We start from the raw sequence: 17,634 nt of genomic DNA, 5'->3' as shown, positions 1-17,634 counted from the left end.
TCTGCCTGAGGCCCCTCCTCCTGGCCTTTAACCCAGGAGAGAACCCCTAGTCACGGGGAAGAGAGCCAGTACCCACGGAGCCGGCTGAGTTGTCAGTAGTACTGGGTGTGGAGATGGGAGCCTGTGACAAGGACCTGGGTGCCTCTGTGTTCCTATGGAGTCATTTAGACACACTCTGCAGCACAGTCTGGGTGTTATGGGTCCATTTGTTTGTGTATCTGAAACCATGTGTGGGGAATCCCTGGGTGGCTCAGTGGTTTGGTGCCTGCCTTTGGCCCAGGGCATGATCCTGGGGTCCCAGGATCGAGTCCCATGTCGGGCTCCTTGCATGGAGGCTGCTTTTCCCTCTGCCTGTCTCTCTCTCTTTCTCTCCCTCTCTCTTTCTCTCCCTCTCTCTGTGTCTGTCATGAATAAATGGATAAAATCTTTTTAAAAAATAAGAAAGAGGGATCCCTGGGTGGCGCAGCAGTTTGGCGCCTGCCTTTGGCCCAGGGCGCGATCCTGGAGACCCGGGATCGAATCCCACATCGGGCTCCCGGTGCATGGAGCCTGCTTCTCCCTCTGCCTGTGTCTCTGCCTCTCTCTCTCTCTCCCTCTGTGACTATCATAAATAAATAAAAATTAAGAAAAAAAAAAAGAAAGAAACCATGTGCAACTTGCCTGCCTTGTCTCTGTGTATATGGCATGTGTAGTTTGGGTTGAACTGAATGTCCATGGGACTGTGCACCAGAATGTAAGGGGTGGGGCTCTGTCTCCACAGCCCACTGGTGAGTACTGGGGTGGAGAGAGGCGGGGAAGAAGGTGCTAAGGAGCAGTTTCAAAGCTTCAAACTGGTCAGACAACTTTGGGACACCTGGGAGCAGGAACCAAGGAAGGAGACAAGGAGATAGGCAGACAGAGGAAGAGCTGGAGGCTGGACAGGCTGCCAGATTCATAGCTGTGGCATGAAGCTGCTGCCTAGCTGGAGAGCACAGCTGCCTACGGGCCCTTGGAGCAGGGCCTGGCCATGGGCCCAACAACCCAGAAGTAGGTGGGCCCTGGGGGGCTTGCCCTGGGGCAGCACAGAGAGAGGCAGAACCAGGAACCTTAGGCCCTGTCCTCATGGCTGAGGAGCCCTAGCTCCTCGGACCCTCCCCAAGTCCCTTCAGCCAGCTCCAGGCCTATGACTGGAAGAGAGGACAGGCTGAGTCCAAGGCAGGCTTCAGTGGCCGGGTGACATGCACTCGCACAGGGCCCAGTGCTTAGAAAGGTTTGGTTTAATTTGATTTAATATTCTGTTGTTGTTGTTGTGTTAAAATTCATAATACTAAAAAAAGAAAACTCATAATACTTTTGGAATGGGGGCCCCAAATCTTCATTTTGCGCTGCAGATTATACAGCCAGTCCTGACTGGGAGGGGAAGGGAATTGTCCTGACATAGGGTACAGGCAAAGCTGGACCAGCCTGGGCAGCTTCTCCTCCAGAGGCCCATCTGTTTTGTGCCTCTGTGATGCTGAGGGGTAAGTGGCCATGTGTGGGGAAGGCAGCCCTTTATTGAATTTATTTATTTTAAAAAAATATTTTATTTATTTATTCATGAGAGACACACAGAGAGAAGCAGAGACACAGGGAGAGGGAGAAGCAGGCTCCCTGCAGGGAGCCCAATGTGGGACTTGATCCCAGGACCCCAAGATCACACCCTGAGCCAAAGGCAGACGCTCAACCACTGAGCCACCCAGGCGCCCCAGCCCTTTATTGGATTTAATGGCTAATTTATAGCATGAACTCAGGGGTTGAGGCCAACCTAAGGTTTTGGAATGGTGTCTAAAATCTTGCTACCTCAGTCAGATCACATCTCCTAGATCTGTTTCCTCAGTGGTAAATGAGGTTAACACCACCTAACGCCTGGGGTTGAACACAGCAATACATAGCAGTTGCTTGGCAGGCAGTGATTCCTCATTATGGAGAATGACTATAATGATGATAATTATTAACTTGATATTAAAAAGTGGGGAAGAGTTTTATTCAGAGTGTGACCTAATTAAGTGCCCACTGCCATTCTCTTCTGCACCACCCAGGGCTTGGTGAACTGTCCACTCCTCACCTCCACCCTGCCCTCTCTTAGAAATAAGAACAGGGCCCTTGCCCAGGCTCAGGTGCAGGCTGGGATGGGCAAGTGCGCAGAAGGTAAATGTGGCAGAGGCTTGGGTGGCTTTTACCACAATGGCCGTAGTTAATACGTTACCTCCACCCAGGCCTGCCTTTCGCAATCAGAGCTGGAGATCTGGTTACAGATTTACTTCAAACGATGTCTGATGTGTGGACTAAAGTCCTCCTTGGCCTTCGTAAAGCCATCCTCTCTCTTCCTCAGGAACTGCTCACACCTGTGCCCCAAAGATGAGGGCCCAGGAGAACCTGGAGAGCCGGACACAGGTGCTGGGAATGGGTGGGAGCTGGGTGGGCACAGGCTTGGGTGGTGGCTAGAGAGCCTGCTAGTGCTTTCCCCCTGGGAAGGCAGAGACAAACGTTCCGACAAACTCGATTGAGAGTGACTATCCCAGGCAGAAAGTAGCAACTGGGGGATGGGGTGCGGGTAGCCATGAGGGTGCAGGAGTGGTCAGCTTGGGACTGGCTGACTCCTGCTTGAAGACCAGCAGGGACCCAACCTACCCACCTCCAGGGAAACCCCAAGGACCTCCAAGTGGCAAGGGTGGGACCAGAGGCTGCCCAAGAGGGCCTGTCCGCAGACTTCAGCCCTTTGGCCCCCTCTCCTGTTGCCCCTTGGGGCCTTCTTAGAGGCCATCCCCTTGGCCAGAATGCCCTGTTCCCAAGGCCTCCGGGAGCCAGCACAGTGGACTCATCCCTGCACAAAAGAATGTGAGGAGGGAGCCACAGGTAGCCAGGTCAAGAGACAGCTGGTTGGATGAACCAAGAGGGAGGGTGGGGCTTGGACCCCATTCTGAGGATCCTACAGGCCACTCAGGCTACCTGATTGATTCTGGGGCAGAATGGACTCTGCTGGTCCCCATCACTCCACCCTGAGTTACTTCTCCCTGCTACCCTAGCATGAATCCGTGGGCTCAGCAGGGACCTCCACGAGGGATCCCACAATGTCCCTGCCCACAGAACCCAAGTTTGATATGTTGTACAAGATCGAGGATGTGCCACCCTGGTACCTGTGCATTCTACTGGGCTTCCAGGTGGGTTTTCTCATAGGGTTTCCCCACCCTGACTCTGCACTCTCCCCAGGATCCCAGCCCTGTTCCTGGCCAACAAGTTTATCTAGGGTAAGAGCAAAAGAAACCTAACGTCAACAATAGTGAACTGTCACCGAGCTGGGGTGGGGAGAGGGGTCTGATGGGGCCTGAGAGATTATCTCTGGGAACAGGTGTCACCAGCCAGACAGAATAGAACGTCAGTCACAGGGAGGAGGACCCACTCTACAAAGCCACAGGAATAACCTAGGGGCAGATTAGTAAACCAGAAAGAGGTGTGACCAGTAGCTCTCTGGGAATCCCACGTAGGAATCTCAGTCCCAGGTGAACACACTGCTAGGGTTAGCAGGGGGTCAGGTCCACTGAGGCAGACATGAGAATTTGAGGGTGTCCCTGTGATCCCGATGGGCCCTGCCCCATGCACTCTCCCCCATCCCCTAGCATTACCTGACATGCTTCAGCGGTACCATTGCTGTGCCTTTCCTTCTGGCTGAGGCGCTGTGTGTGGGCCGTGACCAGTACATGGTCAGCCAGCTCATCGGTACCATCTTCACCTGCGTGGGCATTACCACCCTTATCCAGACCACACTGGGAATCCGGTAAGCTGCCCTCCCCTGGCCTCCCCACCCCCAACATATAGTGGTCCACACAGCAGGAGCGGGTGGTTTCTCTGAGGGCTCTTTTTAGGGAGAGAAAAGTCGCTATCTGCTCTCACTTGCTACCCCAGCCATCCTTAGAGGCAGGCAGCTGGGATCCTACCCTGGGCCCCTGAGGCTCCTCAGAGGAAGGGAGTCGGTGGGCTTAAGGGAATGTACCCTATCTGGGCTCTCCCCCTGTTAAGCCCCACTCTGGATAATCAGAACCCACCCAATCCTGGCTTTTAGGTTCTGTGTGGGCCCCTTCAATGGCCCATCCTCCTGAGGGTACCCTGCCCCTGGGTGGCCAAAAGATGGTTGTGTGGTGGGAGGATGGAGGAAGGTTGTGAGTGGAGCTTGGATACAAGAGCTGAGCTGTCCATCTCCCTGCATGTGGCTCCTCAACCGTCAGGAGCTGGGGTTGAGAAGGTAAAAGGGAAGGTTGTGGGACAAAGACTCCATTTGTTTTCTTCCTCGGGCCTCCAAAATGTTCGAGTCCTGCCTAGGGCCACAGTGACTTTTCTCAGCTCTGCCCTGGCCCTTGTCCCTCTGTGTCTTGGCCTCTGGGTGTGATTTTTCTCTCCTTCTCTCTGTGCGCCTCTCTCCCCATCTCCCCTGTCTCTGTGTCCCTGCCCACCCCACCCCTGCCGTTCTGTGCCTCTCCTTCTAGGCTGCCACTGTTCCAGGCCAGCGCCTTTGCATTTCTGGTCCCAGCCAAAGCCATCCTAGCCCTGGAGAGATGGAAATGCCCCCCAGAAGGTGGGCACACTTTTCGGGGGCTGTGATGGAGAGGGGAGGCCCAGGAGCCCGGAAGTGTGGACAACTGTCCCGAGTCTAGACCATGGGGTACATTCATGGAGCACCTTCTCTTCCTCTCTTTGTTCCCTGGCCATGTGTGTGTCCCTGTCTCTGCTCCCAGAGGAGATCTATGGTAACTGGAGTCTTCCCCTGAACACCTCTCATATCTGGCACCCGCGGATACGAGAGGTGGGTTTGCACCTGGGATGTTAGAGGCTGGACCTGAGGAGGGAGCTAGATGGGAGTGAGGGCCATTGCTGAGTTGGAGGATTCAAAGAGGTGGTCCAGGAGCTTTCTTTAAAATGTAGAAGTCAGAGCCTCTACATAGTGGCTTACATTAATCTTTGCTCTTCTAGGTCCAGGGTGCAATCATGGTGTCCAGCATGGTGGAGGTGGTGATCGGGCTGATGGGGCTGCCTGGGGCCCTTCTCAGCTACATAGGACCTCTCACGGTCACCCCCACCGTCTCCCTCATCGGCCTCTCTGTCTTCCAAGCCGCTGGTGACCGAGCTGGCTCCCACTGGGGCATCTCAGCTTGGTGAGCGGCCACCAGGCCTGATCTTTGCCCAGCCCCAGCACTTTCACCCTTTTCATGTCCTGGACCCAGCCCAGCCTACCAGCCATCATTCCTTTGTGTCTTCTGCCCCTAGTTCCATTCTTCTGATCGTCCTCTTCTCCCAGTACCTGCGTAACCTCACCTTCCTGCTGCCTGTCTACCGCTGGGGCAAGGGTCTCACTCTCTTCCGTGTCCAGATCTTCAAGATGTTTCCAGTGAGGAGCTGACAGGCAGCTGGGGCTGGGACTAGGGCAGGGACTGAACCTGTGTCCAGGGCAAAGGTTGGGGGGCAGGCCCGGGACAGCAGAGGAGCTAGAGCCAGAGCACAGATAAGGTCCTTGTCAGGGTCTAGAGAAGGTATAAGGGCCCAGGTCTGAGCTAGAGCAGGGTAAGGGCTGGGGCTAGGCCTGAGTCAGGGGCTGGTGAGCCTGGACCAAGACCTGCGGGGCCCTCAGTGCTCCCCTCACACTACCCCACTTCAGATTGTGCTGGCCATCATGAGCGTGTGGCTGCTCTGCTATATCCTGACCCTGACGAATGTGCTGCCCTCAGACCCTACAGCTTATGGCTTCCAGGCACGAACAGATGCACGAGGGGACATCATGACTATCGCACCCTGGATCCGCATCCCCTACCCCTGTGAGCCACCCTACTGGCCCCTCTGCCTCCAGTCAGATTACCTATGAGGCCCCTGATAACAATCCAGTTGATGACGTAATTAGCATTAGCTGTCCATTTATAGGATACTAGGCAGGCTGTTTCCCCAAAGCTTCACTCCAGCTTCATAGCTCCGAGTGATCCCAAATAAGCTCCCACAACTGTATAGCTCCCACCCCAGCTGGAGGTCCCTAAACTCCACTCCCCCTCCCATGTACTGCCTAGCCTAGTCCCCTCCCTGACCCAGCCAGCAGCACTGTACCCACCCTCCAATCTCCCTCTGATCCAGGTCAGTGGGGCCTGCCCACAGTGACTGCGGCTGCTGTTCTGGGAATGTTCAGTGCCACGCTGGCGGGCATCATTGAGTCCATCGGAGATTACTATGCTTGTGCCCGCCTGGCTGGCGCACCGCCCCCTCCAGTACATGCCATCAACAGGTACAGCCACCTGCCCTCTCCCACATCTGATCCTCTCAGAGGCCACTCAGGAAGCAATCATAGAGACAGGGTTGAGAACCAAGTGTGGACTTGATCAAGTAGTACTTTCCAGACCTTGTTCTCTGTATTTATGAAATGGGGATGCTCTCCTCACCAAGTGTTTTGAATAGCTGAGATAATGAAGCCTAAGGGAAACTATGGTCATCGACAAGCTTTCATGTGCCTAAGCTAGCCCTGTCCACATGCATTCTCTTTTGCAATATACTAATGACTGTGAGACAGGTACCCTTATTATCCCCATTTTACAGATGAGGAAATCGATGCCCAGGGTCACCAGAGGGATTAAATTCAGGGCACTGGGACTAGCACTCTGGACATGGGCTCTTGGCTCCCAGATCTACCTCTGGCTTGGAGTGGGGAGTATTATGGACAGAGAACTGCAGCTTGGCACAGTCGCAAGAAGGCGAGCTGCCTGCCCAGGGTGAGGGGAAGACACAACCCAGGTCAGAGCCTGGACTAAGCTCTCAACTCGCCTTTTCCTTACAGGGGCATCTTCACTGAAGGCATCTGCTGCATTATTGCAGGCCTGTTGGGCACAGGCAACGGGTCTACCTCGTCCAGCCCCAACATTGGCGTTCTGGGGATTACCAAGGTGCCACAGAACAGAGTGGCACAAAGCCCTACCCTGTCTTTGGTGCAAACAAGCCCCGGCCCCCCTCTGTGCTGGCTGTTATAATAGGCCTTCCCCCCTCCCGGAACTCACCCTGCCCAGCCTGGCCCCAGGGCCTAAGCTGGCCCTGGCTCCTTTGCAGGTAGGCAGCCGGCGCGTGGTGCAGTATGGCGCAGCGATCATGCTAGTCCTGGGCACGATTGGCAAATTCACTGCCCTTTTTGCTTCGCTTCCCGACCCTATACTGGGGGGCATGTTCTGCACCCTTTTCGGTGAGTGCTGCGTGTGGCCGGGCGTCGCCTCGCAGTCTTGGTATGGTGGAGCCCACCCTGCCCACGTGGCAACCCCAGCAGTTATCCTGTGCCCTCAGGCATGATTACGGCTGTGGGGCTGTCCAACTTGCAGTTCGTGGACATGAACTCCTCCCGTAACCTGTTCGTGCTCGGATTTTCCATGTTCTTTGGGCTCACGCTGCCCAATTACCTGGAGTCCAACCCCGGTGCCATCAACACAGGTACCTAAGCCAGTCAGAATGTGTGGGTTGGAGGGAGGAGGTGTGGTGGACTCAACTCAGGACATGGCTCCCCCCGCCCCCAAAAGGTACCATATTACAGAATCACAAATCTTGCCCAACTCTGGATGTGAAGCGGAAGCTGAGAAGCTATTGAGCAGCTGTTCTTTACTAATACACTTTCTATGGACAGGCATGGAGCTTTACATGTGCTCACTTATTAGGTACAACAGCTCCAGGAAACAGATACCACTGTCCTTCTCCACATGACAGGAAGAAAGTGAGGCTCAGAGAAATTATTTGTCCCAAGACAACAAAACTGGGATTTGAATCTAAGGACGAGAAAGGCAGAGGTCCAAATAGGTGTGAAAGTTGGGATTTGTATGCTTTCATCGCATGTCTACTTGCCAACATGCCCATTGGCCTTGTCCTATTCCACAGGCATTCCTGAAGTAGACCAGATTCTGACTGTGCTGCTGACCACAGAGATGTTCGTGGGTGGGTGCCTTGCTTTCATACTGGACAACACAGTGCCAGGTATGGGTAAGCCCTGGGAGGGAAACACAGAACTAGGCTGGGCTCATATGCATTCCAACAGATGGCCCCTCAGTCAGAAGTGTGGCCAGGACCCACGCAATGCAGGCCCTGCAAGAAGCAGGAACAGTTGGGCTGGCAGAGTGCCCACAGGCTGGAAGGAGAGACCACTGGCTAGACAGAAGCACAGACATGCCTCATAGGTCTCCGAGAGAGCAAGTCTAGTTGTTATTCCCAGGCTCTGGGCCCCGTGACTTGTTTCCTATTTCTTGATAGTCATCAAGTTGAGGGGTGCCTTTGGGAGCCTTTGTTTTCTTACATTAGGGCAGATACAAATGAAGCATCAGTTTGCTGGCATATTTGGAGTGGGTTTTGCCAACCAACCTGTCACACTGGCTACTAGGAGAGCCCCTAATATTTCCCTTTGGTATAACGGCTTTTTGCAGGGATTGTGGAAGATACTTTGTATGGGCCCTTGAGAACCTGACAGGCCCATGCCCTGTAAAATACAGAAACTAAATGCCACCAGTTGCTCTAACAAGTAACAAGCATAGTTAACATTTACCAAAGATCTACTGTGGGTCAGGCATGACACTATGTCTCACTTCAGTCTCAACAAGTATCCTGTTAGGCAGAGACTATCAACCCCATTTCACAAGGAAACAGAATCGGAGAGGTTGACTCACTAAAGTTCACAACATTTGCGGATTTAAAAGGTTGCAAATCTGGGATTTTAACAAAGTCCATTGGATGCAGTCTATGGCTTGTGTCCTAGCCACTGTACCATACAGCCTGTTGGAGGTTTTCAGAGGACCTGGAAGATCAGGGAAAGCTCTGTGGAGGCAGAGGTTAAAGACTGCATCAGTCCAGGGCAATCAGGGATGGAAGCAGCAGGATGATGGCCCTCCACCCCCCACCAAATACAGCTGCAGGGTTGAAGCATGGGCAGGGAGGGCCTAGGTGCCATGGTCCTTTTAGGGATTTTAGCATCAGAAGATGAGAGAACTCTTGGTAGCAGCTACCCCTTGGGCTAATGGGAGGTACCCGCCCCTCTCTGCTTAGAGGAAACCAGGTTGTGGACCAGACAAATGGCAGCCACAATACTCAGGGAACTTGGGGAGATGGAGGGCATCAGGTGGACAGCTGTATATAGAGGGCCTTGTGATTTGGAAAGCTGGATTAAGCTATCCAGATGTTAACAACCTCAGACTGTCCTGAGTTCCTCACACCCCTGTCCTTCAACCCAACTACCTATCAGCAACCATCTCTGCTAGGAATCATGTATGTTATGCTACATAATCCTCAGTAGTCCTTCAATGTACATTGATGAGGAATCTGAAGTTCAGAGTGGTCAAATCACTTGCCTAAGGTTATACAACCTGAATTCACACTCAGGTCTAGCTAACTCAGAAGCCAGTCCTTAACCATGCAATCACACAGTTTCTTCTGTGTGATGGGCACTTTGCTAACAGGGTGCTTTGCATTTGCTCTTTCCCCATCTACAGCCCAAACACAGAAGGGCAAATTAGTTTAGCAAATGCTCCATCAGTCTTCTTTCACCCCAGCCCTCTTGTGAGATCCTGAGACCTCATGCACCCCTCCACCTCCCGAGGGAACATTCCCCTAGATGTAAATACATTTTGTATATCCTACTTCCAACAAAGATTTTACTTGGCTTGACTTCTTGCGGTCTGTATTACAAAAAGTTTATTTTCCTAATATGGAACCCTAATATTCAAATATTGGTACTGATTACAGTGTTTCTAAACATCCCTCCCTGCTCCCAAAGCAGAGACTGGACACAGTTAGGTCCTCCCTCATCAGCTTAGCATGTTAGCCCCATACTAAAGATGTAAGCTGACAATTACTTAACCTTTCTGCCAGGTTCTTCATATTTTTTGAAGAAATGAAATAATGAAATTAAAGCACTTAGCACAGAGCCTGGCACACTCTAGATACACAACAGATATTAATTATAACCAGTAACTTTTAGGGTTTCCTAGAGCTCTGGCCAAGTTAAGAGCCGAGATATCATGGATTCAGTAACCTCTCAGTCCCAGAAAATACTTGAGAATGAAGACAATGGATTCCAGAAATCTGTTTCAGGACAAGGTTATAGAGGTATGGAGGGGAGGTAGTGGAGGGCTGCTGGCCTGCTAATCTCACTGTCCTATTGCAGGAAGCCTAGAGGAACGAGGTCTGATACAGTGGAAGGCTGGGGCCCATGCCAACAGTGAGATGTCTACGAGCCTCAAGAGCTATGACTTCCCCATTGGGATGAGCATAGTAAAAAGGATTGCCTTTCTGAAATACATTCCTATCTGCCCCATCTTCAAAGGATTTTCTTCAAGGTCAAAAGCCCAGCTTCCAGTTCCAGAAGACCCTCCAGAAAATATACAAACTGGATCTGCATGCACCAAAGTCTGAAAAATTACTCCTAGGAAAGGTAGGACATACGTTAAGACTGTCTTTTGTGGAAGGGTTGAAAAGTCACAATATTCTTTAAACAAAGAAAATCAAAACCACTCAGTTTCCATTTTTGTGACTTATTTGACTCTTCAAGGGAAAGGTGGACTGGGTAGAAAGTCAATATATGGATTGTGAGTTTAACTCCTTAGCTATTTCATAATGAGGGTAGAACTTTTCAACTGTTGTGTGTCACTGAGGTTACAAGTATGCTGACATATGGATCCCTTCAGCCTTCCGAGTATCTAGGCATGAAATTGTAGCCCATATGAGACAAACTCTAGCCATAGGTAGCCCCATCTTTGCAATTCAGTATGCTAAAAACAAGCCCCCCTCCCCAAAACCTCACAACACTTTATGACATGAAATAGATTGAGAATTACTGACACTGCACAAAAACAGGGAAAATTCTCTTATATATGCTGCCTTGTTTCAATAGTGGTAACAAAAACTCCTAAAATCAGAACAGGATGACTTCGATTACCCTAAAGCTGTGCCACATAGGCCCTGATGGGAGGATCTGTCTAAATGACATCAAAATTGAATAGCTGGGGCACCTGGATGGCTGAGTCAGGTTAAGCATCTAGCTTCGGCTCAGGTCCTGATCCTAGGGTCATGGGATTGAGCCCTGCATCAAGCTCCCTTTTCCTCTGCTACTCCCTTTGCTTTTTTCGCTCTCTCCCTCTCTGTCAAATAAATAAAGTCGTTAAAAAAAACCTATTGTTTTTTAAAAATATTTTATTATTTTTTTAAATTTTTTTTACATTTATTTATGATAGTCACAGAGAGAGAGAGAGAGAGAGAGAGGCAGAGACATAGGCAGAGGGAGAAGCAGGCTCCATGCACCGGGAGCCCGATGTGGGATTCGATCCCGGGTCTCCAGGATTGTGCCCTGGGCCAAAGGCAGGCGCCAAACCGCTGCGCCACCCAGGGATCCCCAAAAAGATTTTATTTATTTATTTATTTATTTATTTATTTATTTATTTATTTATTTATTTATTTATTTATTTATATGTGAAAGAAACAGAGAGGCAGAGACATGCAGAGGGAGAAGCAGGCTCCCCATGGGGAGCCTGATGCAGAACTCAATTCCAGGACCCTGGGATCACGACCTGAGCCAAAGGCAGATGCTCAACCACTGAGCCACCCAGGTGTCCCCAAAGAATAACAGATTAAAAACAAACAAAAAAAAAAACCAAAAAACAAAAAAACCAAAATGGAATAGCCGATGCTCTGAAACTTGCCATCTCTACCTGTAATGCAGATGCCTGACTCTCCAGTTAAACAACTAAGCAGTTGTAATATGCAGTTTCCCTGACAACCAAAGTTCCAACAAAATGAAAGCCAAGCCTAGAACAATCACTTAAACAGAACTTTCTATGTGTCAAGGACTGTCTTAAGTGCTTGATGTGTATTAATTTTTTTTTTAAAGATTTTACTTATTTATTCATGAGAGACACAGGCAGAGAGAGAAGCAGGCTCCATGCAGGAAGCCCGATGTGGGACTTGATCCCAAGACTCTGGAATCATGCCCTCAGCTGAAGGCAGACGCTCAACCGCTGAGCCACCCAGGCGTCCCATTGATGTGTATTAATTAATCACACAATCCTGAGACAATTAGTACTGCCATTTTATTTTATTTTTAAATTTTTATTTTTTTTAGTCATCTCTACACCCAGCCTGGGGCTCGAACTCACGACCCTGAGATCAAGAGACACACGCTCTTCTGACTGAGCCAGCCAGGTGCCCCTATTAATACTACCATCTTAAGCAGGTGAAAACTAAGGCACAGAGAGATCATGACTTGTCCATGATCACTGGACTCACAACTAAGAAATCTGGCTAGCCTATGCTCTTTATCATTAGGTTATAATGCCTCTTTAATTCAAATTTATGATCTCCAATTATACTACATTATGGTAATTTGGCAGTATGTGGAAATTAACTCATTTATCCCTGTCTGAACTTAGAGGATTTGTAAGCTTCACACATTTGGCACCCTGCTGTGCCACTTGTGGTACTTAGTTGTTAGAGACAGAGGGGACTGGCTGTATCATGGCTCCAAAAAGAAAGCCAAGTAGGATTATCTCTGCTTTAGAGTTTCCTAAAAATCTACCTATTTTGGGGTGCCTGGCTGGCTCAGTCAGTAGAGCATTAGATTCTTGATCTTGGGGTCATTAGCCTGAAGCCTGAACTGATGACCCCAAGATCAAGAGTCACATGCTCTACTGACTGAGCTAGCTAGGCACTCCAAGATGACTAAAACAACAAAAACCCTACCTGTTTATTGTCTTTTAAGGGAGCTATTAAAAAACACTGGGGCACCTGGGCATACCAAAGTCCCCCCCCCCCCCCCCCCATGGAGAATGTGAGCCAGAATAGACTACATGGCCTTTTTAATTTTGAGCCCAACAAACTCAAGAAAAGCACAGAGGACAGTATCAAGAACTGAGAAGGGCCATGAGGCAGAATTTTATGTAGAACCAGGGAATTGCTAGTTGGTTGACAGCCTATCCCAAAATAAAGACTAGCCACAAACGTATTATAAATAAGCTTGTGTGAGGGGAAAACAGAGATGACCCAGGTGAATCAAAATATCAAATCAGACCAGCAATGGCTTGTAAAGGGCAGAAGCCAATGGAGATTATACCAAAGTAAGGTTACCATTATATTGATCAACCAAAAAGTTTCCTAACACAGGTATCTACAACTGCCCTGACACTACAGCCTGAGGCAATCAAAGTGGGTTATGGAATGGGATATGGGGTTTATTTTACTACTGTATTTTGGACAGATACATGCATAATGACCTACTTGACACTATGGAATCGAATAAAGCCTGCTCTCTTAGCAAATCTTGCCAGCAGGGTTGTCCTGAAGTACTGAGCCCACATTAAAGTGAGTATCAATCACCACAGGAGAGTCTGCATTCCAGCACCAATAAACACAAGCATCAGCTGAGTTCTACTATTATTTATTTTTTTAAATATTTTTGAAAAAATATAATTTTTTTACAATATTTTCAACTTAAACACTATTCACACTGAACACGTATGGCAGCTTAACCTACTCAAGTATGAAGTTTAAGAAGCCAAAACTGTTCTAGCTTTGTTAAAAGAAAAGTTGTGCTGTAGACTATTGTAGTGATGGTTAACAAAGCAAGGAAAAGCACCACTCAAATCATGTTACCATTACTTTGTTCAGTTGGATTGTGGTAGGTCAAATGTTACACTTCACAAAGGCATAGCTATGATGCAGTGACTGCTTAGAAGATGCAATTCTCAAATTACATACTTCCTCAGTTGTAACACTAGAAGAATTCACTATGTCTTCCGTGATTATATACCATTGAAGCCAGGACTAGTTCTCATCTCATTACTACCTTATAACCTCAGTAACCAGACATACTTGTCTATACTGAATTATTTCAAATTAACTAACAAGGCCTTCTTCAGAAAAAGGAGATTGTTTTTGATAGTTACAAATGCAAATTTAAGTCTAAACTGAGAAATATGCCTAACTAAAACTTAATTTAAATGTACTCATTTAAAAAAAGTTTAGACATTATTAACAAGTGTTTGCTAACCCTAAGGGACTAGTTTATCCTCAAAAAAAGACAATTCACTAAGATTTAGAGGTCACTTTAATTTGGGCTTTGTCACAACTTGACTGGTGCTTCTTTCCTCGCTGTCTTCACATCAAGCCATGGGGCCAATTCTATTTTCAGTAAATGTTTGACAGCTTATTACTTAATAACAGTCTCAGCACTTTTATTAAGCATGCAAGACTAACAAAACTTTGGCAATGCATAAGTGTAACACAGTGACAAGAGAGAGCTTTTACAATTAAGTCTTCTAATACTGCCTTCACAGTGTGGAAATTGTGCTACATCCACCAAAAGAGGGCCCCGTCTACTCAAATATTTTAGTACTTCACCCCAGGAACAAACTCCTTTGCATTTGGATTCAGATTGCTCTTGACCTGGAAAATAAGTACATAAAAAAAGCAAGTTCATTAACAGATGGTTTCAGATACTCAGAAGCATTCAACCCAGATCCACATGCAAAAATATCTTCCAAAGAATGTAAGATAAAAGAACTCAGCTTGTAAGGTTAAACTTAACCCCCAAAAATCTATGGCAAGGAAAGAAGGAACCAGATATAAATTATATATTTATATGAAAACTTATCACCTTCTATAGGTAAAACAGGAATTGAAATTAAACTTGCTCAAGTGTAACCAGAAACCCACTAACTTTACACGTTAAAAAGGAGTCATAGAATAATGAATTCTGTTCATTTAAGTATGATATTTGATTTTAACTGTTTCATACTATGCAAAAATACTTAACGTTGAAATGACAAAGTAGATTGGGGAATTGTTTATGCATTAGAGTTTTGTTCAAGATCCTCATTCAAAATATGGAGTTGTCTTCATAAGATTGCTGTATTCTAATTCCCACAGGAAGCAAGGTTTATAACAGGAAAAGAAAACTACATGTGGAATCAGAAGACCTAAGATGGAATTCCAGTTCTGCTCCTAACTAATTTCCTATGAAAGCCTGGATAAGTCACTCTCTCTGGGACTTTATTTTTGTCTAAGTTAGGGGAAGAATGGGCCAAAGTCTCTAAGAACCACTCTTCTATACCTCTAAATCTTTACTTTGCTAGGCAGATATGTCAGCATACTGAGAATAGCTGGAGATTTGACTCCACCATAGTTGATAAAAGATGAAAAGAAATCAAGATGTATTCCAGGCCCTGAAATGTAGGAATGCTAATAGGCTTTTAGATAAAATCTGTACCCCTATATCACTTACTTCAAGACTAAAGCATATTAAATAACATGTTGGGGCGATAATTTAACTTTAGTTTCCTAATATATATACAACCATTTCCGTGGACAGGACATAGTCTCACTTTTCTCAAGGGAATTGTATCTAAACTTTAAAAGTGTGAGGTTTAAATAAAAAAGCAGCGTTCTTGAATGTGTAATCTTTTGTCAGCTACAAAATAATGAGAAGGAAAGAACAATCTCAAATAGACTGAGTTGAATAAATCACTTTCTAGACAATTATACTGGGTCCACATTAAAGTTATACATTATGACCAGCATAGGATTTTACTTATCAGAGCAAGCAGGATTATTGTGGAATGACTAATGCAGCCATAAGTAAGTTTATCTCAACAAACTATTCAGATCACACATCTGCTCAACTGGATTGTAATTTACTGCAACAAGTCTATACTACAATGTAAATTTCAGTGTTCTCCACATAGCCTGTTAGAAGAATGGTTCCCAAATGCCTGATGGGCAAGCTGGCAGTACGCTCTATGAAGGTTTTTAAAAAATTTACATGCCTAGACAACTGATTCTGCAAGTCTGGGATGTAGCTGATCCCAGCTACATTTTTGTTGATAATTTTTGTTTTTATCACCAGGGTAGGAAATCACTGCACAGTGAAAGAGAACTGCAAAAAATACTTCGGAATCTAGGAGTAAATTCTAGAGAACTATCCTGTATAAACAATTAGAGATTGTCAATATGGACAGAAAGGTCAACATTATGACTTCAAATCATTTATCTTAATTTTAGTAAACAACTAATTAGGTTCTACTTTAGTGCTGATGTTTATCATAATTCCTAAAAAACCCTTTACTGCAAATATACCACCCCAACAATGAGACAAGGAGAGTAGCTAAAAATGCAAATAGGTTTGTGTTCTTTTTCTGTCAAGAGCTTGTGGAAGTCCATTAAATCCCAGTTCAAAAGGAAATTATTAGGCAAACTCAATGAAAATCTTGGGTCAGAAAAAAACAACACTCCAAATTATCACCTTTCATATAAAAATCTGCAAATTTTGCCAAATGTTTAGGGCAAAATGAAAGAGCAAAACTTCTTCATCATGCTACTTTTGTATAGGCAAGTCATATGAACATACTGTGTACTTCCTTTGGATTAATGCTTTAAGACATCCTCAAAAAAAAAAAAAAAAAAAAAAAAAGACATCCTCATACTCTAGGGCAACACAGTTCTTAAAACTAAAAGCAGTGGCAAGAAGTCTGTTAGTCTGAAACTAGCCCCAGAGTGTTGTCGGAAGTCATTCCATGTCATAAGTGAGACTGGGGGGCCCCTGTGTCCATAGTAAGCAGTACAATTTCCGAAGGGGAAGAATGTATAATTCTTCTTAAACAGATGATTGCTGGCTTTCCCATCTTATGGGAAAGATGAGCTAGTTTTAATAAGATGAAAAATAACTTTACCACAAGATCTTCCAGAGAAGAGCCATCATTGATAACAAGGTCATTAAATTGGTCTTGGATTTGGTCCATAGTTTGTGGGAGATCTCGAGCTGGAATAAACCACTCATGTTCTTCTTCTTCTTCCAGCATTTCTTGGAAACAGCGTTCAATAAATTCTTCTTCCCATAACTCCTCTTCTATCTAGATTTATAATATGTAAACAATAACTTATAGCACATTTTGATAGGACATCACTAGGAATGGCTTAAAATATCTTGAATTAAAGTATTTAAAACCACAATATTGTAACTTTCTACTTTGCTTCTATGCCAAAAAAAAAAAAAAAAAAAAGTGTCTGCCATAAGACTAGGGAAGATCTGTTTAGGGTTTTGCTATCTTTCTTAGCAGAATATTCTTTTTTCCAATGAGGGTGGTGGGAAAGTAATAAAGGAGTGTTTTCATTGAGGAATTTGTCAGAATTACCTGTGGTACTTTAAAACTATACAAACCCTAAACCCACCCAAAAATGACTAAAATTCTGTCAGGGCATGGGCATGGATAATTAAATCAAAAACAGGGATACCTGGGTGGCTCAGTGGTTGAGCGTCTGCCTTTGGCTCAGGTCATGATCCTGGGGTCCTGGGATCGAGTCTCACATTGGTATCCCTGCGGGGAGCCTGCTTCTCTGCCCCTCTCTCTCATGAATAAATACATAAAATCTTAAAAAAAAATTAAAAAATAAACCCAAAACAGCCCAAATCATTCTCATTTGAAATAAGACTACATTGTTTTACTCTTGAATATCCATCACTGGATATGGCAAAATCAAATTGGCTACTGATTATCAAAGCCATGATCAGAGAAGAACTGGACACAAGATGGAAACAGATGACAGAAATATGGCAATAAAAGACAACATTCATCAATGTATGAG

The 17,634-nt window shown here is 46.5% G+C and overlaps 2 protein-coding genes across 4 annotated transcripts in view; one reads left to right on the top strand and one right to left on the bottom strand.

The window, feature by feature from the left end:
* The first annotated feature begins 838 nt into the window (after positions 1 to 838).
* Positions 839 to 15,445, top strand: SLC23A1 (solute carrier family 23 member 1). Its single transcript, XM_077897400.1, has 16 exons — positions 839 to 1,026; positions 2,351 to 2,412; positions 3,045 to 3,179; positions 3,636 to 3,793; positions 4,500 to 4,588; positions 4,749 to 4,816; positions 4,984 to 5,165; positions 5,278 to 5,398; positions 5,666 to 5,822; positions 6,130 to 6,277; positions 6,824 to 6,929; positions 7,090 to 7,219; positions 7,318 to 7,461; positions 7,900 to 7,995; positions 10,172 to 10,438; positions 14,923 to 15,445. Exons 1-15 carry the CDS (start codon positions 945 to 947, stop codon positions 10,417 to 10,419), a joined length of 1,926 nt encoding a protein of 641 aa, XP_077753526.1. The 5' UTR covers positions 839 to 944; the 3' UTR covers positions 10,420 to 10,438; positions 14,923 to 15,445.
* Positions 13,417 to 17,634, bottom strand: part of PAIP2 (poly(A) binding protein interacting protein 2) — a 24,911-nt gene continuing 20,693 nt past the window's right edge. For all 3 annotated transcript variants that reach the window (XM_077897401.1, XM_077897402.1, XM_077897403.1), the window contains 2 exons: positions 16,722 to 16,901; positions 13,417 to 14,439 (listed from right to left, as the gene is read on the bottom strand). In XM_077897401.1, coding sequence (XP_077753527.1) covers positions 14,383 to 14,439; positions 16,722 to 16,901 — 237 coding nt within the window. In that variant the 3' untranslated portion in view covers positions 13,417 to 14,382. The remainder of the gene's footprint in view (positions 14,440 to 16,721; positions 16,902 to 17,634) is intronic.

This window comes from Canis aureus, chromosome 5, assembly GCF_053574225.1.
Source record: "Canis aureus isolate CA01 chromosome 5, VMU_Caureus_v.1.0, whole genome shotgun sequence".
Taxonomy (NCBI): domain Eukaryota; kingdom Metazoa; phylum Chordata; class Mammalia; order Carnivora; family Canidae; genus Canis; species Canis aureus.
Note: the sequence above shows the minus strand (reverse complement) of the source record. Positions and strands in the feature narration are given on the sequence as shown.

Excerpts from the sequence above, each read along its gene's own strand:
- SLC23A1 (XM_077897400.1), top strand. The coding sequence starts at position 945 with ATGAAGCTGCTGCCTAGCTGGAGAGCACAGCTGCCTACGGGCCCTTGG. Across the intron at positions 5,399-5,665 it reads AGATCTTCAAGATGTTTCCA|ATTGTGCTGGCCATCATGAG; the intron begins GTGAGGAGCTGA and ends ACCCCACTTCAG. Across the intron at positions 7,462-7,899 it reads CCCCGGTGCCATCAACACAG|GCATTCCTGAAGTAGACCAG; the intron begins GTACCTAAGCCA and ends CCTATTCCACAG.